The following is a 25,747-nucleotide window of genomic DNA, read 5'->3' on the forward strand; positions in this document are numbered from 1 at the left end:
TTGAGGGACACATGAACTCCAATATGTACTGTGAAATACTGAAGCAGAGCATGATCCCCTCCCTCCGGAAACTGGGTCGCAGGGCAGTGTTCCAGCATGATAATGACCCCAAACACACCTCTAAGACGACCACTGCTTTATTGAAGAGGCTGAGGGTAAAGGTGATGGACTGGCCAAGCATGTCTCCAGACCTAAACCCAATAGAACATCTTTCAGGCATCCTCAAGCGGAAGGTGGAGGAGCGCAAAGTCTCGAATATCCGCCAGCTCCGTGATGTCGTCATGGAGGAGTGGAAAAGCATTCCAGTGGCAACCTGTGAAGCTCTGGTAAACTCCATGCCCAGGAGAGTTAAGGCAGTTCTGGGAAATAATGGTGGCCACACAAAATATTGACACTTCAGGAACTTTCACTAAGGGGTGTACTCACTTTTGTTGCCGGTGGTTTAGACATTAATGGCTGTATATTGAGTTATTTTAAGGGAAGAATAAATGTACACTGTTATATAAGCTGCACACAGACTACTTTTCATTGTGTCAAAGTGTCATTTTGTCAGTGTTGTCCCATGAAAAGATATACTTAAATATCTGCAGAAATGTGAGGGGTGTACTCACTTTTGTGATACACTGTATATACACACAGTGGGGGAAATAAGTATTTGATCCCCTGCTGATTTTGTAAGTTTACCCCCTTACAAAGACTTGAACAGTCTATAATTTTTATGGAAGGTTTATTTTAACAGAGAGAGACAGAATATCAACAAAAAATCCAGAAAAAAAAACATTAAATAAAAGTTATAAATTAATTTGTATTTAATTAAGGGAAATAAGTATTTGACCCCCTACCAACCAGCAAGAATTCTGACCCCCACAGACCGGTTATGTGCCCATGAGGCACACAGATTAGTCCTGTCCCTGTATAAAAGACTCCTGTCACAGAATCAGTTTCTTCCATTCAAATCTCTCGACCACCATGGGCAAGACCAAAGAGCTATCAAAGGACGTCAGGGACAAGATTGTAGACCTGCACAAGGCTGGAATGGGCTACAAGACCATCAGCAAGAAGCTTGGTGAGAAAGAGACCACTGTTGGCGCGATCATTCAAAAATGGAAGAAATACAAAATCACAGTCAATCACCCTCACTCTGGAGCTCCATGCAAGATCTCACCTCGTGGGGTAAGAATGATTCTGAGAAAGGTGAGGTCAGTCCAGAATTACACGGGAGGAGCTTGTCAATGATCTCAAGGGAGCTGGGAGCAGAGAAATGCTGGATATGACCCCAAGAACACCATCCCCACTGGGCATTTCTCTGCCTCCAAACACGGCGAGTGGAGTTGATGCCAAAGAGCTAAATTTTGGTCTCATCTGACCATATCACATTCTCCCAAGCTTTCTCTGAATCATTCAGGTGTTCATTGGCAAACTTCAGACGGGCCTGTACATGAGCCTTCTTGAGCAGAGGGACTGTGCGGGCACTGCAGGATCTCAATCCATTACGGCGAAGTGTGTTACTAATGGTTTTCTTGGTGACTGTGCTCCCAGCTCCCTTGAGATCATTGACAAGCTCCTCCCGTGTAATTCTGGACTGACCTCACCTTTCTCAGAATCAGATTTTTTTCTGGATTTTTTGTTGATATTCTGTCTCTCTCTGTTAAAATAAACCTTCCATAAAAATTATAGACTGTTCAAGTCTTTGTAAGCAGGTAAACTTACAAAATCAGCAGGGGATCAAATACTTATTTCCCCCACTGTATATATATATAGCAGGGATTCCTCTGTCACTTCCTAGTCTGAGTGATAATGCAAAGAGGGAACCCCAATAAACTCCAGTCCCTTTCAGATTACCACTCTGCAGAGGGAGGGGGACGGAGAGAGCAGGATGAAGATGATGAAGACTGAGAGCAGACTGAGTGTGTGAAATGCTGCCTCACTGCTCGGCCACTGAACTGGGTTGACTTAAGGTCATGTTTATTTATATCCCACAGTGCATCTCCATTAATCTTGCTTGGGGGAATCCCATCACCCTCCCTATTTTCCCACAGCTGCTAGGCAACCAGAGCAGTGACATCATCACCTGTTGGCAGCACTTCACCACGGGCGGTTCGGCTTCTTACGATATCAGAAGCAACAATGTCACAGGGCTGAAACAGCAGACTGACCAGAACAACTGTGAGACTGTACAACAGCCGTGAATAGTACGTCTCAGATCAAACTAGTAAATGTTTCACTGTTCACTGAGCCCAAGTGAGTCCTGATACAGTACAAAGATCTAACAAAACTGTAAAATCAGCACATCTCACCATGACCACATTACTGCAAGAACAGTACTTCAAAAATACACAGACACACTGATAGCTGAGGCGAGATAATTCTAGATGCTGCAGTGTAGCTACATATGATTAAAACAGAGATCTTAGAGCCTTAATTGTACACTCAGTGCTTTTATAAAAATTATATATTATATTGTTTTATACAGTTTTAATTAAAAAAACGTTGCTTTTTTCTTATTCTGTGGCTGGGGTGGTACTCTCAGGGGGTGAGAAAGTACATTAGTGTACCCTAAGCTCAGTTAGGATACAGCCTATGCTAATGTCTACCTTAAATGCCTTTAATATATATTTCTTTGTAAGAACAGACAAACTAATGGTATAAAACATGTCAGCTCCCTCAGTGAACTTAGTATTTTCATTTCCAGGGAAAGTCTTGTAATATGCTAAATGCTGATCCATACAATGCACCCGCCCCCCCAGGACCCCAAATGATGCATCCCTATTTTGTTTGTTTGTTTTTTTATTACAAATATTATTAAAGTTTGAGTTTGTTTACTCGTGGGACTGTATTATTAGTACTTTACTGTTTCTGAATAGTGTTCATAGCACCATTAGTTAGTTAAAGTTTACTTTGTGCATGTATAAGTAAGTATGTGTGTCTTCTGTGTGTTTAGATAATTTTGTGTGTGTGTGTGTCTGTATAACTGTGTGCCTCTTGTGTGTTTGAATAGTTTTGTACGTGTCTGTATTAGTCTTTGTCTCTGTATATGTGTGTGTGTGTGTGTGTGTGTGTGTGTGTGTGTGTCTGTGTGTAGTGAACCCACCGGTAGAGGGTTTGGAATCATTCCTATCTGCCCTGACACTCCAGTGGTGCACTAGTACCCACTGCTGTTCCACAGGCCCATTATAACACCATTATACCACTAACATAAGCGTTTAACACTTCTCCATTATTAATGCTATTATTAATGTTAATATTAGTTCACAATATTAGTTCAGTGCAAAATTTGGAAATTATGTAACCAAAGAAAGGTAAAAAATATGTTTATGATCCTACAGTGCAATAATTTAGAATCAAGATGTTTGTGTGGTTTTTTTATATGTCATATTTAGGGTCATAAACAATTGCTAACATCTCTATATGTGGCACCATGTGCATTTTAGCTAAATTAAGAAAATAAACTAAATGAGACTACTAACATTAGCCATGCACTAAATGAATAATAAAGGACATTCTAGACATTAGCGTGGAAAAGCAGCAAATGAACAAACAGCTCTGAAAACAAGCTGCAACCATCATGCAATGCATGGGTCCTCCAGAACCTGAAATAAATAGAATGAATAAACATGCCAATGCCAGCATGCCCACCAGATATCAAAGACAATAAAGCTCTTTCAGATTCAGGACCACCTACAGCTGTGGCACAGGCAGGATAATATTAAACTTTGTGGCCACTCACCAGGAGAAGGAGGTTCAATCTTGCTTTGTTTCTTGGTGTCGGCAGCAGGGCAGGGGTTGACTGGTGGTTCCTCTCCTCTCTCCACCTTACACTCATAGGTGAACAGGAACTGGATGTAGTGTTTCTTTAAAGAACTAGCGGAGCTGCTGGAGGAGCCGAAACCCAGCATGGAGGAGAGCTCACGCCACTTCTTATTCTTGTTCACCTACCACAGACAGGGTCCGGATAAATACACAAGTTAGTTTTGACTTCTGAAGGAAAAGAAATATATCCTACAGAATAAACTGCATTAGATACAGATGTCAAAGCCTGCATAAAACAAAATAATAATAAGGAAGTGAATTATGAGTCAAAATAATAAATGTTTATTTATTAAATTTCTCTTGTAATTACTGTAAAATTTTTAAAGTTAAAACTTTTACATCTAATAATAAAAAACAATTAATTTATTCCAATAGTTTTATTGAATATATTTAGGACAGTGGTAGCTCAGTGGTTAATTTACAGGACTAGTAATCTAAAGATTGCTGGTTCAAGCCCCACAAAACTGTCATTGTTGGGCCTTTAAACAAGCCCCTTAACCCTTGATTGCTTGCATTGTAAGTCACTGTGGATAAAAGCATTTGCTAAACGCCGTAATGTAATTTTGTACATTTTCTTTTACCTAATTTGTTTGTTTGTTTATTAGAATTTTAACGTCATGTTTTACACTTTGGTTACATTCATGACAACAACGGTAGTTTCTTGTTACACAAGATTCATCAGTTCACAAGGTTATATCGAACACAGTCATGGACAATTTTGTATCTCCAGTTTACCTCACTTGCATGTTTTTGGACTGTGGGAGGAAACCGGAGCTATCGGGAAAAAAACCCACGCAGACACGGCGAGAACATGCAAACTCCACACAAAAAGGACCCAGGCCACCCCACCTGGGGATCGAACCCAGGACCTTCTTTCTGTGAGGCGACAGTGCTACCCACCGAGCCACCATGCTGCTCTTTACCTAATTTAATGACATAAATTTTTTATTTAATTTTACTTTAAATTTTTACTTTAGGTGCTCGGGTGGCATAGGGCTAAATTATTCTAGCCCACTAACGATGGGATCAAAAGTTTGAATCCCTAGTGGTTCTATTGAACATACAGACATGACTGGCTATGTCTGAGGAAAAGATAGCCAAAGCCCTGCAATGAATTGTTGTCCTGTCCCGGGTGTTTCTCCTTATTTTAATTATTTTCATATTTAATTTCACTTTTATATAATGTTTTAATATATAAAATATTAGAACATATTTTACATTATTTACTAATTTTATCTTTGTTATGGTAACGTTAATGGTGACTGTCTTTCCATGAATCAGATGACATTTTATGTAAGACTATACGGTCCAGTCTAAATCAGCAACGAACATGTATTCATTCAGTTAAACAGACATGTTTTGCGTTTAAGGAATTACAGGATGGAAGATCAGGATCATATTTTACCATGGCCAAGCCCCCCAGCTCCTTGACAGCCATGTAGAACTTGCATAGATCCAACACCTTCTTGCCGACAATGGGAAGGTGAGGAACAGGCGTCCCTCTGTCCTCCATGAAGGACAGGTAACGATCCACCCAGTTCTTTCTCTCTGGCTCGCCTCCCATCTCATAGAGCCGAGGGATCTTCTCATTCATGGTCTTCTAAATGGGGAACATTTCATACAGAGGACTTTAAATTACACTCTGAGAAGTTTCATTCTCTACAGTACATTTAAATCTTGGCTGGATTTGTAATTATAAAAGAAGACATGAGTTGGACATTCTGATCTAATGTACAGTGTATCACAAAAGTGAGTACACCCCTCACATTTCTGCAAATATTTCATGATATCTTTTCATGGGACAACACTATAGACATGAAACTTGGATATAACTTAGAGTAGTCAGTGTACAGCTTGTATAGCAGTGTAGATTTACTGTCTTCTGAAAATAACTCAACACACAGCCATTAATGTCTAAATAGCTGGCAACATAAGTGAGTACACCCCACAGTGAACATGTCCAAATTGTGCCAAACACCCAAACACTATCTGTGGCAAAATGTGAGGTAAAGACCTGGTACTCCACTCAGCAGCCCATTTCCTTCAGTTTTTTCATCAGATTTTGTTGTTGGTAATGTGATTGTAAAGTTTATCTTAATGCAGGGACGTCCAAACTACTACCCACGGGCCATTTGCAACCCATCGTGGCTCGTGAGGTCTTTTAGAAATAAAATTAAAGTTGGCCCACAATTAAGCAGATTTATTGTTTTTAAAAACTGCTTGAACTGTTTGAACTCTGGTGTTGGTATTGCATAAAACAAATATAACACGCTCTCCATCTTCTTTTCCCCGGTTCAGGGTGTTAACGTTACACCTACCATTACATTTCTGAGTTTTTGGATAAACATGGTGGCTCCAAAGAAACAAAAAATACACAGCGAACGCAGAAGATTTCAGGTGCACTAGGAAAATGAATATGAGTTCAGAGGGAAGCGTGTAAGCATGTTTAATTTAAAGAAGTAATAATAATCTCCCCATTAGGATTACAAACTGGTGAGTAAAATTTACACAACACTGTCAACGATAGATAATTTGGAACTCAAATAAAAAGGAGGTGTAATTGTTAACAATAAAGTAGGTCTATTTTTATTTGTTTTATTAAAAAAAAAAGTCTGTGGCCTGGGTTTGCATATTTTATACTTCATCTGGCCCGCAACAAGAAAAGCTTGGACACCGCTGTCTTGATGTATCCAGAATTAAACCAGAGTCTTCCAAACATGCCTGATCTAGTTTATGGAGGGCTTGGTAATAAACCAATGAGCTAAATCAATTGTGTTGAGCACACAAAAATTCTGAAATTTTTTAGGGCCTAGGGCCTCCAGGACTGAAGTTGGAGACCCCAGATAGTGAGGATCAGATCTGTGTTGTATCACTTAAGCACTGATTGTAAATGTGACAAGCCAAACATGTCCTAATTGACTACATTTACAGTAAGTAAAAAAAATGTGTACATTGGATTAATGAACAAATTGTGAGTTTAATCAACAGATAAAGGCATGAATAAACCCTTGTATTGAAATTATTTATTTTGGCTCAGCTGATCATTTAGCTGCATACATGATTTGCAGCATACAGTTTACATGCCGAATGCCCTTTTTGATGCAACCCTCCTATTTTTCTGGGCTCGGTACAAGCACTAAGGGTGCACTGATGTGTGTCTCCTAACAGCTAGGTTCACATAACGCCATGTGCCTTATGTATTTGTAAGCCCAGCCTGGGATTTGAACCTTCAGAGCTCAGGCACCACTGTTACCAGCAATGTGTCTCTTATAATTACACACCTCAAGATCATGAATAAACCCTGGTTTACATTAGTGAATCTGAGGTGAGAGATACTTACAGGACTGGAGGGAGTTTTGGGCCATGGTGGACTGCTAAGGCTGTCACTGTCATCCCCGTGGTAAGAGGAGAGGCTGGCAGGACTGGGGGTCAGAGCTGAGGGAGTAGGGGGCTCCGAACCACACTGAGAGCTGGAACCATCCTGACATAGAAATTGTGAAATACAACAATATTTTGAATTTGAACAGGCACCTACTGTATGTCATGGTATGAAATGTGGGTAAGAGAGGTGATGATAATAGAAAGGAAAGAGAAAAGTGCAGGATGACTGATTTAAAAACAGAAACAGACAGAGGGAAAGTGCTCACGTTGCATGTAGTGACAGCTTCAGCACAGTGCAACTACATGTTCCAGAGATAGTCTGGATGTCAGCAACAGCTAATACTACTATTTTTCTCACTTCGCTCTTACTGTGCCACATTTTCTACAAGCACGGACTGGGCATGTTCTTCCAGTTCTTTTTTTATTGCACAGCTTTTTCACTTTTCATAGCCGAAACAATTCAACTCTACCCATAACTATCAGAGAAAAACAAAACATTAATGTTGAAATATAAGACAAGATGATCAGAGTCGAAGTACAAAAAGCGCTGCTCTGTGTGAAAGGGAAATTGCAAGAGCTCAAATGCCTCCCTCTGAAACATGGACTTTAACCTTTAGCCAAAATATGAAGCAGCACAAGCTTTAGGCAAAATCCAGCAAATATTGTTATGCATGAATACTAAACAACATCATTAAAATACAGACACAAAAGAAATAAACACTGCCAAACATATTTATGGGCCCCTAAGTCCACTTTGCCTGGGTGCACAATGAACCACTGGTGAAACCTTGGCTTGGGGTCACAAATATTAATATATAATTTATAAAAATGTAATATACACTGATCAGCCATAACATTAAAACCACCTCCTTGTTTCTACACTCACTGTCCATTTTATCAGCTCCACTTACCATATAGGAGCACTTTGTAGTTCTACAATTACTGACTGTAGTCCATCTGTTTCTCTGCATGCTTTGTAAGTCCCCTTTCATGCTGTTTTTCAATGGTCAGGACTCTCCCAGGACCACCACAGGGCAGGTATTATTTGGGTGGTGGATCATTCTCAGCACTGCAGGGACACTGACATGGTGGTGGTGTGTTAGTGTGTGTTGTGCTGGTATGAGTGGATCCCGTTTTGGAGTGTGTCTAATTTGCAGCCACTTCTTGTCACCTGCCAGTGTTGAGTTCCCACACAGAGCAGTATCACACAGAGAGCCATGCTAAGCTACATGTGACTTTTAACATAATCGCAGGTGCTTGGGCAACATGTATGTATAGTATATTACAATACATGTATATTAATACATAATTTAAAAAAAACAAAAAACTGTACCATTGAACAAATGATCCATGTCCAAAAATGCTAAAATTGCTAAAATTAATTATAAATTACCAACAGTTTTGGTAACCTAATGTAATTAACCCCTAAACTATGAGTCTTAATGTTGGCTATTACAGAATATAATATAATACCACATTTATTATCTTATTATTTATCTTATTATCAATGAACCTTTATGCATGAGCTGCATTAAGAAAGGAAATCCCAAATGTTATGTCAGTGTAAGCTGTACCTTTATGGGTTTAGGAGGATCAGAAGCAGAAAGTACTTCCTCTTTACTGCTAGATGTTTGCTTAGAGTCTGAAGGCAGCAGGATGTCTCCACTGTCTCCCATCAAGCCTATGGAGAACACCAGAATTCAAAGATCATGACATGCATCATATGTCATATGTAGAATAAATATGCATTGGTGCTGGATTGGGGTTTTACTCAGATTTTCAATAAGAACAAATAAAACAAAATGAAATTCATAAATCCATCTCATAACACCAGAGTGACAGTAGGACTGGACAAATGGTATTATAGCCAACTGATATTGGTGACTGGTATCTCATTGTTAGAGCTGAAATGTGAGATTGTGTGTGTGCCCAGAGGGCAGCTGGCAAAGTGAGTGAGTGTGTTAATCTGGTCAAATCTCTTCTGTGTTATCGCCTCGGGATAGATGGCAGAGGAACTGTAGCAGCACAGTAGAACCCAATTTAGCCCTCGGTCTGTTTATAAATGGTGCATATCAAGGTCCATGGTCATATCTTTAACACTTTGCAATAGCCTGTGCACAGTAATAATCAATTAGTTGAAGAAAATACATCTCTGAATTTGCTTCTAGTTTTGCACTCTGGTTTTATTGTTGCTAAAAAGCAAAAAAATAATGTAAAGCTGTTAGGCTTAGCACTGTACAAACAGCATGATTATATCATCATAGCATTACTCACTGCATCATGTTGCTTTATTATTGATTATTGATTAACAGGTTAAAAGAGCTAATAAAGAGTCTTTGGGATTATTTCGCTTATTTTCACCATGTATTTATTCTAAGAAAATAAATATGCCTATCAAAAGTAATGTGACCAAAACCATGTGCCACACTTACTGGCACATCTGCATTTTGTACTTTGTCTACCCACTCTTTACCAACATAACATCACTGAGTTAAAATATGTTGCATACATTTACTCTTTGTCTGGTGTTCTCTTAAATCATCTACTCTAGACGTGTGAGTGAATTTGTGAATAAATGCTTTGTGATTGGCACCTTGGGTCCAGTGCTTATATGGACAAAACTTTGGGTACCCCCCTTCTGCTTATCGAATTTCAGCCACAACAGTTGCTAACAGGTGTAATGAATCAATTATAAAAAGAAAATTATATGCTTCCAACTTTGGAGCAACAGTTCCAAAAGGGAAGACCCTTTCCTGTTCCAGCATGGCTGTACTCCTGTGCACATAGAAAGGTCTATAAAGACATGAAGAGAAGCTCGGTTGAAACTCCAGTGGCCTGGACAGAGTCCTGACCTCAGTCCTACAGAACAGCTTTGGAATGATTTGGGCCAACATCCGTGCCCAGCCATACACATGCTCTTTTTTCTATTTTATTTAAGCATTTTTCTCCCATTTTCTCCCAATTTAGTGTAGTCAGTTTGTCTTCCGCTGCTGGGGGATCTTCCTGATTGCAGTCGAGGTAAGTATATTGCTGCTCACACCTCCGACGACCCACGTGCAGCCCTTAGCGCAGGGGTTTTCAACCTGTGCGACATCACGAGATTTTTTTTACTTCTAAAACTAAAGCAATGCATTTTTCACCCACAGGAGACATTTCATTAGTCTCAGCAATGCACACACGCACTTTTAATGTTATCCAGCTAAGTCTGAAAAAGGGACCTTTGACTATCAAAACTTAAAAATAGGGCTAACAGTGAAGATAAATCAGTGAAATGAGAAATTTCAAGGCCGGCACATGGAGTTGGGGCGCATGTCCAAAAAGGTTGAAAACCCCTGCCTTAGCGGAACCCTTTTTCACCTATGCACTCTGCACAGGCGCCTCTCTATCTGCCAATCAGGGTCCTTACACAGCGTTTTTTTTTTAAGACCCCACCCACAGAACCGAGTCTGCTGCAGCCGACCATTGGCAACGCCGGGTTTCGAACCGAGGAGTTCAGAATCTCGGCACTGGTGTGCTAGCGGAACATCCCGCTGCGCCACCTGGGCACCATACAGATGCTCTTTTGACTGAATGGGCACAAATCCCCACAGACATACTACATACATTCCCACAGACATACTACATACAGGGGCTGGACAAAATAACTGAAACACCTGTCATTTTAGTGTGGGAGGTTTCATGGCTAAATTGGACCAGTCTGGTGGCCAATCTTCATTAATTGCACATTGCACCAGTAAGAGCAGAGTGTGAAGGTTCAATTAGCAGGGTAAGAGCACAGTTTTGCTCAAAATATTGCAATGCACACAACATTATGGGTGACATACCAGAGTTCAAAAGAGGACAAATTGTTGGTGCACGTCTTGCTGGCGCATCTGTGACCAAGACAGCAAGTCTTTGTGATGTATCAAGAGCCACGGTATCCAGGGTAATGTCAGCATACCACCAAGAAGGACAAACCACATCCAACAGGATTAACTGTGGACGCAAGAGGAAGCTGTCTGAAAGGGATGTTCGGGTGCTAACCCGGATTGTATCCAAAAAACATAAAACCACGGCTGCCCAAATCACGGCAGAATTAAATGTGCACCTCAACTCTCCTGTTTCCACCAGAACTGTCCGTCGGGAGCTCCACAGGGTCAATATACACGGCCGGGCTGCTATAGCCAAACCTTTGGTCACTCGTGCCAATGCCAAACGTCGGTTTCAATGGTGCAAGGAGCGCAAATCTTGGGCTGTGGACAATGTGAAACATGTATTGTTCTCTGATGAGTCCACCTTTACTGTTTTCCCCACATCCGGGAGAGTTACGGTGTGGAGAAGCCCCAAAGAAGCATACCACCCAGACTGTTGCATGCCCAGAGTGAAGCATGGGGGTGGATCAGTGATGGTTTGGGCTGCCATATCATGGCATTCCCTTGGCCCAATACTTGTGCTAGATGGGCGCGTCACTGCCAAGGACTACCGAACCATTCTGGAGGACCATGTGCATCCAATGGCGGTGCCGTGTATCAGGATGACAATGCACCAATACACACAGCAAGACTGGTGAAAGATTGGTTTGATGAACATGAAAGTGAAGTTGAACATCTCCCATGGCCTGCACAGTCACCAGATCTAAATATTATTGAGCCACTTTGGGGTGTTTTGGAGAAGCGAGTCAGGAAACGTTTTCCTCCACCAGCATCACGTAGTGACCTGGCCACTATCCTGCAAGAAGAATGGCTTAAAATCCCTCTGACCACTGTGCAGGACTTGTATATGTCATTTCCAAGACGAATTGACGCTGTATTGGCCGCAAAAGGAGGCCCTACACCATACTAATAAATTATTGTGGTCTAAAACCAGGTGTTTCAGTTATTTTGTCCAACCCCTGTACATACAGGTTTCTTCCCACAGGCCATCTCCCTCCTAAATAAATAAATGACTGACAACACAGACTTAAGCATGACAATATTCATCTGCTGCCAATTAACAACACTTTGTAGTACTCATTCTACATGCTGTGCACTTTACTGTTTTGTAAATATATAACATGCTGCTGCTAACTTACATATCTGTATATTGCTTGTATATAATAGTTTGTTTGTATATTTTGTGTTTAATGTTTAAGGTATACATTGCTTAAGAGATACCACCAGCAGGAACCAAATTCCTTGTGTGTATTCACATACTTGGCCATTAAATCTGATTCTGATTCTGATAAAGTCTTGTAAAAAGCCTTCATAGAAAAGTGGCTGTTGTTATAGCTGAACAGTTTACATAGAGGTTTTTGTTTTTGAAATTGGATGTCCATTGTCAGATTGTATATTGTGTACACATGCTATTCTTTACAGCCACTCTGAACTGTTTGCAATTTGCTGTAGATTAAACACTTAATGTGCAAGTATAAAAATATAATATAATGACTTTAGGTAGTACATGCTATTTTTCAGACTATACATTTGCCTTGGACTATCATTTACAGTTGGGAATTGAAAAAAAGTTATACATGTTTTGCCCAATCTAATCAAAGTTTGCTGAAGTGGTGGACTCCAAAATCTAATTTTCTGTACACAAAGTTATAAAACTATGCTTAAGAAAACTGTGAGTGGTAAAGAAACAAGAACATAATAGTGGAAGTAGACCAGAATGAGAAATGAATGTGTGCAGAGGTCGAAGGATCACCCCTTTACTACACTCCCTGTACAAAACTCTGAACAATCCAAACAAAAACTGCTTTTCTTTAACAACCTTGGAGGCTGCAGAAAGAGTTTTAACAGGCTCAGCACAGAGTGTCTCAGGGTTTTATGAATTTTCAAAGAAATATTTTGTGTCACCTTCTCTGAGGTGCGTCAGTAACAGTGCAGAGGGGTGAAGGGTTATTGAGGAGCACACTGCTTTTATTATTATTATTATTTTTTTTAAAGAAACACTTCACAAGCACTTAAACTCACACCAAAAACATGCTCACAATAGACCCAGAGATTTCTTTTGAAGTAGTTTGATGTAAAAACATGTTGAAGATGCAAATCAGGCTAAATGTGTACATGCCTGTTCATTTATATAAACTTATTTATTTAAAATTACCCAGATTTTCCAAGACACCCAAGACATGGTGTCTATTCACTGCAAGAGGTTCTGTACCCATTCACTAGTACCTAGGGGCAATTAACAATCCACCATCTACTGTTTTGTAATGGTGGGAGGAAATCCGGAGTACCCGGGAGAAACTCTCAAACTCTGACATGAGAACATGCTTAACTGCTTACAAACAGTCACTGGAGGTCAGGATCAAACCCAGGACCCCAGGATTATTTTACTGCTGTCCAGCACACATTCAATTAACTGAGTCACCTATATTTTTTAATCATTTATTGACGTAGAAATATCAGGGATCTGTTTTACATTTACATTTTCAGCATTTAGCAGATGCTTTTTATCCAAACCAGCTTACAGTTATGCCTACATCCAATTTTAAGCAATTGGGGGTTAAGGGCCTTGCTCAGGGGCCCAACAGTGGCAACTTGGCACTTGAACTGGCACCCTACTGATAACTAGTCCAGTACCTTAACCCGTGAGCTATCACTGCCACTACCTACCACTGTTTTCTCTCACTAAACCAGCGTCCTAATGTAGCTAGAAAGCTGAACTGTTGTTCAATGTGGAGCAGCAATAGAACGTCCATGCTGTTGATTTTTAGTGAAGGTAGGGTTACCTGGAGGTGATGTGTTGGAGCTGGAGCTCTGTGGTGACATTATCATGGTGGCATTTCCCACTGACTGGCTGTAGGAAGTGCTGGTGCCCATCATTCCACAGTAACCACCCTGCCTGAGAGAAGAAAGAAAGAAAAATAAGTTATTCTTATTATTTATGTTTCTTGGGCCTGTTTGATTATTAAAAAAACAGTTGTTGCACTAGCCACCTGTTATGTCCAACTAGCAGCTATAAGCCATGCAGCCACTGTTAGGCCCCTGAGCAAGGCCCTTAAAATTCTTGGCTTAAGGGTGCCATACAATGGCTGAATCTGAGCTCTGACCCCAGCTTTTTCACAAGCTGAGATATGTGGAAATTGTGGAAAAGCATTTCATTGTACTGTACTTGTGTACATTGGCGAGACTTCACTTTTGGGAGATTAGTCCTTTTATTAGGAAACATAGCTCTTGTGAGTCAGATGTGACATACAGCAGATCCCTCTCACTTATTAACTACGTACAAATCGACACACACCTGAGTGTGACTTAAATCTTGCTGATATGCAGAAGCAGTATAGCCCATCCTGAAAACTTCTGATATTCATAGCTCAGTCTGTGTTTTTCTTATTTGGTCCCTAAACCAAATAAGTGCTTTTAAAATTCAGATGAAATGTTTTCTATGATTAAATATTTTAAACACAAAAATTAAAGTAAACATTAACACAATTCTGCTGTTGTTACTGTTTTTTTATATTTTGTTTATGCATTTTCTCCTTTTTTTCTCCTGACTTCCTCCTGTCCAATTGCATCATGCTTCCTAATGCTTCCTAATGCCAGCCCCTGCTCTGATTGAGTTGAACGAAGCTAACCCACGCCCCCTCCGACATGTGGGCAGCAGCCGTATGCATTTAGTCACCCACACCAGACGAGATCAGCTGCGGACCAGCTCTGTGTACGGAGAGACACAGCCTGATCCTTCCCAGATCAGTTATGAGAGAGTCCCTATCCAGCTTAACCCACCCATGAACAACAGGCCAATCGTTGTTCATATGGCTGCTCAGCCCAGCCGGCAAGCAGAGCTGAGATTCGATACGATGTGTACCAGCGTGTGTTTTTACCGCTGTGCCACCTGAGCGGCTGCTGTTGTTAATTGCAATGTTTGGCGCAACATTTAACCGCACATAACCACTGCAATAATGCAGTAATAATTAACTGAACTACACTGAATTGAATGAAATTAAAGCAAACTGAACTAAATAAAACCATAAATAAAAAAATAAAAAAATAAATACACATCTAAATGTAATAAACTGAGTTTAACTGAGCTGAACAGTACTGAACTGAATTAATTAAACAGTTAATCAATCCTCTGTCGTCAGTTTGAATTGAGGTTTAAACATTGTTAAAGAAAGACAAGATCTGAGCATTAACGTGTTCTCAAGGTTTTATGAATTTCTAAGGAAATATTTTCTGCCGGAGTGTCACCTTCTCTGAGGTGCGTCAGTAACAGTACAGAGAGGTGAAGGGCTATTGAGGAACACACTGCTGTTATTTTTTTACAACACTTCACAAGCACTCAAGCTCACTCACACCAAAAACTTGCTCACAATAGACATAGAAATTTCCATCAAATTAATGACGTAAAAACATGTTTTGGATTTCTATGTGCATCATTCATCTAAATACATTGCAATACGTAATGTAATATATGTGTTCCACGTATCTATTATTCAGTAATTGAACTAACAGATACAAACAAGTTTTCCTTCATTATTTCTGTCCTGAGTACATTGTCTCCCAGAGGATGTCATAACAAAAGATACATTCTGTATGAAAGTCCATTGGTACCACCTGAAAACACGCAAACATGGCGTCACTGGGCTTCGCCATATTTAAAGCGCGAGGAGAGACCAAACAGTTGGTATGGAAGTTCTCCTGATGGTTTGCTGTTATAACATTGCTGTTTGCTGTGTGTGCTCGACCCAAACTTGTAAACCCATCCTATTTACCAGAGCCTGTAAACACAGCTTAATTGCCACAGCATTTGAACACTTTCTTTGACTAACATTACATATCCATGTTATGGCAACCATGTCTATCCATGCTATTTAATGAGACACAGCTCTCTGCCTATTTGTGTTCTCTTATCGGAATACAACATTCCATTGGTTCGCCGCCTCAACCAGTGTTTCCTTTGGAGGGTCTAATCCCCCTCCGCTACACATTCATTAAAACTGTACCATCAGTGTGTGCAGTTGTTGGTTTTTTTGCACTATTTAGTACTGATTCTACTGATGAGCAATTCTAAATATGTGTGTGTTTATATAGTTTTATTGATCAGATAATTACAAAAAGGCTGCTCAGGTGCCACAGCGGTAAAGTATATTAGCTTACTAATGCTGAGATACAGGGATCCGGGGTTCAGATCTCGGTATTGTTATTGGTCGGTTGGGTGTCTGCATGGACATGATCGGCTAATGTCAGAGGGATGACCGAAACAGCCTAGACATTGAGAGGTGCAGTTGTCAGTGTGCTCCAGATGCCTTTACAAAGCCTGGATACAAATAAAAGGAGTGCATCAGAAATGGCATCCGGTATTAAAAAAAACAAAACTGTGCCAACTGTGTGCAGCTGAAAAAATAAGAATTAATTAAAAAAATTACAATCTACTACCTGCAATGAAGCTGTTTACTTTCAAGTACTCAATTACCATAAAACAAAATTATTTGATTGGCCATATTAATACCCATGCTTAAGAAACTGGATATCCAGTTTCATCATGGAGAGGTGCTCACATAGCTTTGTGAATGCTGAACCAGGACTGTGTTAGTGTATAAGTGCCACTTTGAATTTGCTGTCACTTCACCATGATGTTTTAACTGTGACCAGTCACTTGCTTTGAAGTGGAAAGACGAAAACTCAGCTCTCATTCTGATAGGAGAGCCAATAAAGTTTTCTTGTTACAATCCACTATAACTCAAACATAACCAGTCTCAGTATGTCTAAGTATAATGTGTTTTTTCCCCCTCATTTTGTCCAACTTTTTCCCCCAATTTTGTCCCCTAATCTGGTCGTATCCAATTACCCTGATTGCGTTACCGATACAACCCTCCACTGCTGACTGAGGACACACGCCCCCTCCAACACGTGTGCAGTACTGACTGCATCTTATCACCTGCATGAGGTGAGTTCATATGCGGATCAGCCTTGTGCACAGACAGCCACACCCTGATCAGCATTGTTCCTCAACTCTGCGCAGATGCCATCAATTAGCCAGCAGAGGTCGAATTTGAAGAACCCTGTGAACAACAGCCAATCGTTGTTCATGTAGCCACCCCGCCCAGACGTGCTAGCTTGTTTTACAGCTGCGCCACCTGAGCGGCAAGTATAATGTGGTTTAAATGTTTAAAGAGCTGAATGTATGCTGGCAAATAATAAATTGGCTTTTGCAAATAAGGTGGGGAAATTTGAAGACCATTTGATCACTGATTTGTGTGATTTGTGTGATCAAAAAGCATGTCTCTGAATGAGGATGCTAAGGCATCTGAAAAACACAGAGCTGGACTGACGTGGTTGACTCCGCCTTAATTCTGACTGCTCACAAATGAAAACATGCAGCACTTCATTGCTAAATGGGTAGCATTTTATAATATGGTTGCAGGGAAAAACATCTTACTAATAAAAATACTAAAATAAAAATACTGTTTATGTAACCACTTGATAATAATAATAATAATAATAATAATAATAATAATAATAATAATGATAATAATAATAGTAATAATAATGATAATAATAATAACAACAATAATAATAATAACAATAATAATAATAATAATAATAATAATAATAAAAATAATAACAATAACAATAACAATAACAATTATTATTACTGTATATTATTAATGTGCACGAATAATAATAACCTGAAACATCACTGTGTGCTACCAGCGTCCAAGCACTCAGGCCGCCTGATTTCCAATAACAAAGATACATGTGCAGTTTCTTTTCAGGAGAAATGGCTTCTCGAGGTACACCCCACCGCCCAGAGTACTAATTCAGCTAATTAAGGTGTGCTCCTGAAAAGGATCCCGTTATTAGTTGCCATGGTGATGGCAGGAATCAATCTCGTGTTTTCTCCACGCTCTAAAAGGTTTTCAAAACGTCAGTCTTATTAACAACCTGCAGCACACAAGCAAAACACACACACACACACACACACACACACACACTAAATGCACAATCGTGGTAAAGCAAAATAACAAAGCACCACCAGAGAGAACCACAATGCCATAGTACAGACTTGTGCACATAAACTGGCCATCAAGACAGAAGACAGAAGTTATCCTGCATCCCTACAGAGCAAAGAATGTGCACACTGTGCATGAGCAAAACGGCCACCAGCAAGCTGCAGTTTCTTAACACTGTCCAGAAATACAGACACCGATCAGTCATAATATTAAAACCACCTCCTTGTTTCTACACTCACTGTCCAAAAATACAAACATCTACTTGTTTAGAATTTGAGGAAGTTTAAACAGATTTTAAGCTCCCACCAAATCCAGTCTAATTTATTTGCATAGAGCTTAATTTGTAAAGCAGCTTTACAGATTTCAGGATGGGCGGCACGGTGGCTCAGTGGGTAAGTGTGTGAGTTTCCTCCGGGAGCTTCGGTTTCCTCCCACAGTACAAAGGCATGAGTGAGGTCAATTGGAGATACAAAATTGTCCATGACTTGTGTAACGAGTAACTAACGTTTCTGTCATGAATGTAACCAAAGTGTGTAAAACATGATGTTTAAATCCTAATAAACAAGCAAAAACTCCCTGAACAGGACAAGAAAGTACCTTGATAGGAACCTTGAAGGACCTCCAGAACCTCTGTTTGATGAAACATAGTAGATATGTATACATAACATTATTTTTAACAAAAGTTATAGTAAGTAAAAAGCATAAATAATTTAAGTTCATAATCTTTCAGTTCAGTTACACACACACACACACACAATGTTTCTTTTATTGCAATTTTCTCTTTTACAAATCTGTAATTTCATTGCTTAGCAATATTGTACCAGCTCTAAAGCTCTTTGAATTAAATTGAATTAAACTGAGTGTGTGTGTGTGTGTGTGTGAGAGAGAGAAAGAGAGAGAGAGAGAGAGAGAGAGAGAGAGAGAGAGAGAGAGAGAGAGAGAAAATACACATTAGCAGAATATCTAACCAAAATTAAAAACCAGAAAGAGGCAAATATAAAACAATAAAATAACAATTCAAAAAAGATTATCATAACCTGCCTATTAAAACAGGACGGCAGTGGAAAACCTGGAGGACAGGATCTGTAAACACTGTTCATTAGAAGACGAAGAAAAGAAGTTTTACTTTCGCCTTTTATGTATGAAATATGAACATATCAGAGTCTCCTGTCTACAAGAAATACCTTCAAAATACCTCATTTCTTTACCTCCCAGAAAATTGAAAAATGTAGATTTTGCTGGGTGAGAATGGAGAGACTGTAGAGTGAGAAACTCAGTTTCTTCATCACAACCATAAGATCAGAAAAAACAAAAGCTTTGAACTCACAGCGTCTCTTATGTTCTTATTCTTACCTTTATATAAATACATTTGTCTATAATTATCATTGTTATTATTGTGGCGCCGGCGAGTAGGAAGGAGAGCGTCGGGGCCGCGAGCGAGCTGCCCTTGGCAGTTCGCTCAGTGGTTTAGGACAGACACTCATTCAAACACACATACATTCATACAACAGACAAACATTACAGCTGCCTATCCAGCCCTCACCATAGCCACCACATCCCCAACACTGGGCTACACGGCCACGGTGAGCACGGACAGCATGGCCGGAAGGGCTTCTGGGTAAAGCCCGTGGCGGCCCCCTAGAGGTGACGCTACATTGCCCCCTCCCTAATGGTCAACCGACCCGGTGACCAACTCACCAGCGTTCACTGGGTGGCTCCTCGGCCGGACCGCACCCCATTACACTGCCGAGCCGCTCTTCCACCCACTGCTGGTCCAGGCATCCTGCCCCCACAGCCACCTGGGCTAGCGCAATCGGACAGACCAGGCATATTGGCCCACTGAACCACCAGAGCCACCCAAACGCCACAATCCCACTTCTGACACCAATGTGGCACCGGCGAGTAGGAAGGAAGAGCGTCGGGGCCGCGAGTGAGCTGCCTTTGGCAGTTCACTCAGTGGTATAGGACAGACACTCATTCATACACACATACATTCATACAACAGACAAACATTACAGCTGCCTATCCAGCCCTCACCGTAGCCACCACATCCCCAACACTGGGCTACACGGCCACGGTGAGCACGGACAGCATGGCCGCAAGGGCTTCTGGGTAAAGCCCGTGGCGGCCTCCTAGCGGTGACGCTACATTATTATTATTATCATTATTATTATTATTATTATTATTATTCATTCATTTATAGTTTTACCACTGCTTTATTGTATTAAGGGCCGCAATGGCTCTGATTCACTGTGACGAATGATAGGAAACACCCCAGAAAGGCGCCAGTCTATTACAGGGCACACACACATACACACACACTCACACATACACACACACTCATACATACACACACACTCATACCTAGGGGGACATTAGTATCTCCAGTTAACCTGACCGCATGTCTTAGTACTATGGGAGAAAACCAGGAAAACCCAGGCAGATACAGGGAGAACATGCAAACTTCACACAAAAAGGACCCAGAATGCTCCACCTGGGAATCAAACCCAGGACCTTCTTGCTGTGAGGTGACAGCACTACCCATCAAGCTACCATGCCGCCCTGTTATTATTATTATTATTATTATTGAAAGTTATTTGCTTGTCTTCTTTAATGCTTATTCCCTAATTGTTAGTAATTTTTAAGACCTTATTGATTTTCATGCAGAACTGTAATAATTACAAATTATTATATCTTATTCATTATTTAATAATGTAAACTAATAAAATTATGCTTTATTTGCTATGGCATTAGTGTTTACTTCATGGAATAAGTTAGTTGGACAGCAGTCGCAGTAATGGCTTGCTGTTTTAGTCACATTATGGCAGAAGACGAAACTGAACTGTGTTTTAAAGGATTCAAACAAATCTAATAGCTTAAGTATTTAAGTGTTTCAGTCATGAGTGCTCTGAAATATTGACCACAAGAGTGGGATCTGTGGGACCACCTCGATCGCCATGTTCACTCTATGTATTGTCCCCCACGCTCCCTTCAGCAGCTGTGGGATTCACTGCAGCCAGCATGGTCCAGATACCTGAGACAACCTACCAGGACCTTACTGAGTCACTCCCAGCCCCTGTAGCTGCTGTTCGTGCTGCACACGGCAGTTACTCTGGATATTAGCTGGTGGTCCTAATAATGTGACTCGACTGTGTATTACAGACTTTGCTAATGTAATGTTGAAGTCACTTGTATGGTAGTACATTAGTTTAAAAAATGTATTTCAAATAGCTCATCATTTTTAATCTATTATCACTGACTGTTAAACCTGTAAGGATTTTTAGAGTGTGAATCCATTATACACCGACAAGGCATAACATTATGACCACTGACAGGTGAAGTGAATAAGACTCATCTTTTCATCATGGCACCTGTTAGTGGACAAAATGGACAAGCGTAAGGATTTGAGAGAGTTTGACAAGGGCCAAATTGTGATGGCAGCTCTTGTGGGGTGTTCCCGGTCTGCAGTGGAAATGTATCTATCAAAAGTGGTCCAAGGAAAGAACAGTGGTAAACCGGCGACAGGGTCATGGGCGACCAAGGCTCATTGATGCACATGGGAAGCGAAGGGAAGGCTGGCCTTTGTGGTCTGATCCAACAGACGAGCTACTGTAGCTCAAATTGCTGTTAATGCTGGTTCTGATAGAAAGGTGTCAGAATACACAGTGCATCACAGTTTGTTGTGTATGGGGCAGCAAAAGGGGGACCAACACAATATTAGGAAGGTGGTCATAATGTTATGCCTTATCTGTGTATATTTTTTTAACGTTACTACTTTTTTTTTTTTTCACTTTTTCCCCCAATTTTCTCCCCTAATCTAGTCGTGTCCAATTACCCTGATTGCGTCCTCTATACTGATTCGACCCTTCACCGCTGACTGAGGACACCTCTCAACTGACATACGCCCCCTCCGGTACGTACAGTCAGTACAGACTGCATTTCTCACCTCCACGAGTCGAGTTCATACACCGACGGGCACTGTGTACGGAGGGCAACACCCCCATCAGCATTATTCCTCAGCCCTGTGCAGGCGCCATCAGCCAGCCAGCAGGGGCCGCAGTTGCACCAGCTATGAGGACCTATGATCCGACTTTTTACCCCTAACCCTGAACAACAGCCAATCATTGTTCATGCAGCCGCCCAGCCCAGTCGGGAGGCAGAGCTGAGATTCAATACGATGTATTCGAAACCCCAACTCTGGTGCGCTAGCATTTTAACGTTAATACTTTAAGCGTTTTATGTCCCCTTCGACATGTGATTCTTTAACCTCCTTTTTAACCTCCTCTTTTAGCTCAATAAGGCCCCCTGGTGGACAGAAGCCCCTAACTTAGACCCACGATCCACAGTATCAAGCCTCAGCAGAGACATGATAAAAGATGAAACACCAATTGAACACTCTGAACATCTGAAATAAATCTGCACGATTCACCAAGTGAGATAAAAGCAAAATTGAAAAACATACAAGCAGGATTAGCGTCAGTCACGGGGCCGTCAGAGCCGCCGCGCTGCAACGCCACGGGTAAAACCGACACACAATGAGTAACAAGTGGGATTCATGTGCGCCAAAGCTCATCGTAATCTCGTCTCACAGATGTAATTAGTCATTGGCTGTGTTACATGACACACACTGGATGTAATCTTCTCTCAGGATTGATTTCGGTGTAAGCGAGATGGCAAACGAGGCACTTTCATCCGTCCGGATCGAGCCCGCTGCCTTAATCGCTCATTTCAACGATGTGAGGCGAAATATTTCACGTGGCTTTTTATTCTTTTATAACATGAACTGAGGCTCTGGTGTGCATAATGCAATAAACACAACAACATAAAAAACAAGCGCTCTTTACGCTGTGGCGTGCGCCTCCATTATTCCTAATTCATGTCATCAGAAAAGCCATTAAAACACTTGATGGAGGGAAAGTGTGTCGTTTAATCACGCTTAATATATGCGTGGGGCGCCATCGAAAACAGTGCAGGGCGTATATTCAGCTCTCAGACAGCATGGTGGTAAAATCAGCACTGCTGCCCAGGGTAACCCTGCCTTCCTCTCTCTGCCTCCGCCTGGGCAGCAGTGCTGATTTTACCACCATGCTGTCTGAGAGCGGTATATTGATGGGTGATGGAGGTGACACACTGTCTCCTTCCACTAGCTGCTGTCGTTCTCCGGCCGCGTGAGCGATCGGTGATGGATGAAACACGGCTAAACCAAACACGCTGTCAACATTTTACTTAACTGCAGCAAAACCAACACAGCATCAACAGCAGTTGGTGAATAAGGCATGTTCATGCTCATTGCATGAAAGTACGGGTCTGTCTGAAAACCTAGTGAGCTGCCTTGCTGCCTAATGCCTACCTAGGCAGCTGCCTTAGTAGAGAGGATTCTAATAAGACATCAACTTATAAGGCAGATTATTAAGACACACTACTTAGCAATTATGTCCCTGCAGTTTACCTTACCAAGCTAACACAGTTAGCCACAGGCCATTCAAACCAATGGGCTGAGGTGGCACAACCCACTAGCATGCCAGCTAACGTCTCCCTCCGTGTACCGAAATGGTTAAATTGTCACTGACAAGCCCAAATTTGCCACTTGCCCAAAAAATGACACTTGTACACCTTTATACAAATAAAAAATCAATAAGAATTTTTCTCTTAATCTAGTGGTATCCAATTACCCGATTGCATTCCACTTCCTCTTTACTGATGTTGACCTCTACTTCTGACTGAGAAGAGCCGTAACTAACACACCCCCTCCGACACGTGTGTAGAACAGACTAAGTTTTTCACCTGCACAGGGCGAGTCCATATGCAGATCAGCTTTGTGTATAGAGAGCCACACCCTGATCAGCATTATTCCCCAACTCTGCGCAGGCGCCATCAATCAGCCAGCAAAGGTCGTAGATGCATCAGTTATGACAAATCCCCTCCGGCTCACCTCCCTGAATAACAGCCAATCATTGTTCGTGTAGGTGGATGGCAGAGCTGAGATTCGAACCAACAAGTGTTTTACCGCTACACCACCTGAGCGCCACCCATATTTGTAATTTTTTGTGAAAAAAGTTGTGCCGCACTGAATGCTGGGATTGCCTTCACCGCTAAGGAATCATCGGACGCCCCCTCGTTGTTCAATCAGATTATAACTTCAAAATAAGGCACCTTACTAGGCTGGATTTTAAGGCAGCTAAGAATTCGGACTTCGGAGTCTTCTTCTCTGGAGAGTGTAGGATGACGTAAAATGCGTCTATGTAGAGAGATCACTAGGTTTTCAAACAGACCCCAAGTTAAAGTTGAATAAACACTATATCAACAACCTACTTACACAAATTTCCACCTACCTCAGATTCACTCAGATGTGGTCAGTTAGTCAATACATGATTGGTGCTCAAAATGTGCCTCTTAATTTTGATCTGCAGCTCCAAGGCTACTGTTTCTGATAGGTATTTGAGGTACTTCTCATCCATACACTTTCTATAAACAGAAGCCTTGAACACCATCCAGTAATAACTGGACAACAGCCTTGCTGATGAGGTTAGCACCAAGTATTAGCACCTACTGTAATCTTTAACAACAGAACAAGAATCCACTGTGTTGCTGAGCTTTAAATGAAACCACAACAAGAATTAATAAATCACCTTTTTTACGCTTTAATACATAAAAGTTCTTGGTAGTATTATTGAGCATTGAGTAGCAATGTTTAATCCTAGTCACACAAAGATTAAAGATGATGGCATGAATGATGGTTTTGTTTAGATTAAACATTTAACATGTTTTCCTGTTTAAAACAATGCCAGTGGTAGTGCATTCTTCATCGTGAAGATCTATAATCTGCATTCTGACAAATGTAGTCAAGTTAAATCAATGTTATTTTTATAGCATGGTACAAGGTACATGGTCTCAAACAGTGATGGCATAGTTACCTTGAAAAAGTAATCTGATTACTGATTACTCCTTTAAAAAGTAACTTAGTTACTTTATGGATTACTTGATTTTAAAAGTAACTAAGTTAGATTACAAGTTACTTTATTAGTTATATAATGCGGAATATTTCAAAGATATTCCTTTGCAATACTTTATCATTTGGCTGCCAACTTGTGTGTACTGATGAGACTCAATTGAATCCCAGAACATGCCAGTGTGAATGCATGGAAAACAAATTTAAATTTTCTTTCAAGAATATGATACAGACTGACCAACACTATTACGCTAAATCAGCATTGAAAATTGACTTTACTTTTAATAGCCTTCTACAATGCTGGAGCTTCTTAATACGGAAGATTTTCTTTTAAATAGAAGTGTTATTTACCTGCTATTAAATTGTTTTCCAACAAAATCCGCCCAATTTGGCGGATAATCGCCCAATCTGGCAACACTGGAATGCGCAGAGCCAGCTGGCGCTTTTACTCGTAGCGCGCCACGAATACTACTAAATACAGTAGTACTACTTCTGTAATTGTGTTGGTGGTTGACATTTATGTTGAGTGTATTACTGCACTGTTTTGGTGAAGAACTACTCATCTGAGGTGCGCTGCTCCTGCGTGCAGAAATGCTTCCGCAAAAAAATTGTCGGCAAAGCGGTGGTGGGGGGGCCAGAGGGGTGGCCGAAGATTACTTTATGGTGGTCATGGCAACCACTGGCCA

At 40.9% G+C, this 25,747-nt stretch overlaps 1 protein-coding gene across 1 annotated transcript in view; it reads right to left on the reverse strand.

Annotated features, from left to right (window-relative positions):
- Positions 1-25,747, reverse strand: part of LOC134324986 (AT-rich interactive domain-containing protein 1B-like) — a 318,447-nt gene that overhangs the window by 12,242 nt on the left and 280,458 nt on the right. The window contains exons 9-13 of the mRNA XM_063006964.1: positions 13,886-13,998; positions 8,766-8,872; positions 7,151-7,291; positions 5,216-5,410; positions 3,728-3,932 (exon numbers count right to left, since the gene is read on the reverse strand). Coding sequence (XP_062863034.1) covers positions 3,728-3,932; positions 5,216-5,410; positions 7,151-7,291; positions 8,766-8,872; positions 13,886-13,998 — 761 coding nt within the window. The remainder of the gene's footprint in view (positions 1-3,727; positions 3,933-5,215; positions 5,411-7,150; positions 7,292-8,765; positions 8,873-13,885; positions 13,999-25,747) is intronic.

This window comes from Trichomycterus rosablanca, chromosome 13 (genome assembly GCF_030014385.1).
Source record: "Trichomycterus rosablanca isolate fTriRos1 chromosome 13, fTriRos1.hap1, whole genome shotgun sequence".
Taxonomy (NCBI): Eukaryota; Metazoa; Chordata; class Actinopteri; order Siluriformes; family Trichomycteridae; genus Trichomycterus; species Trichomycterus rosablanca.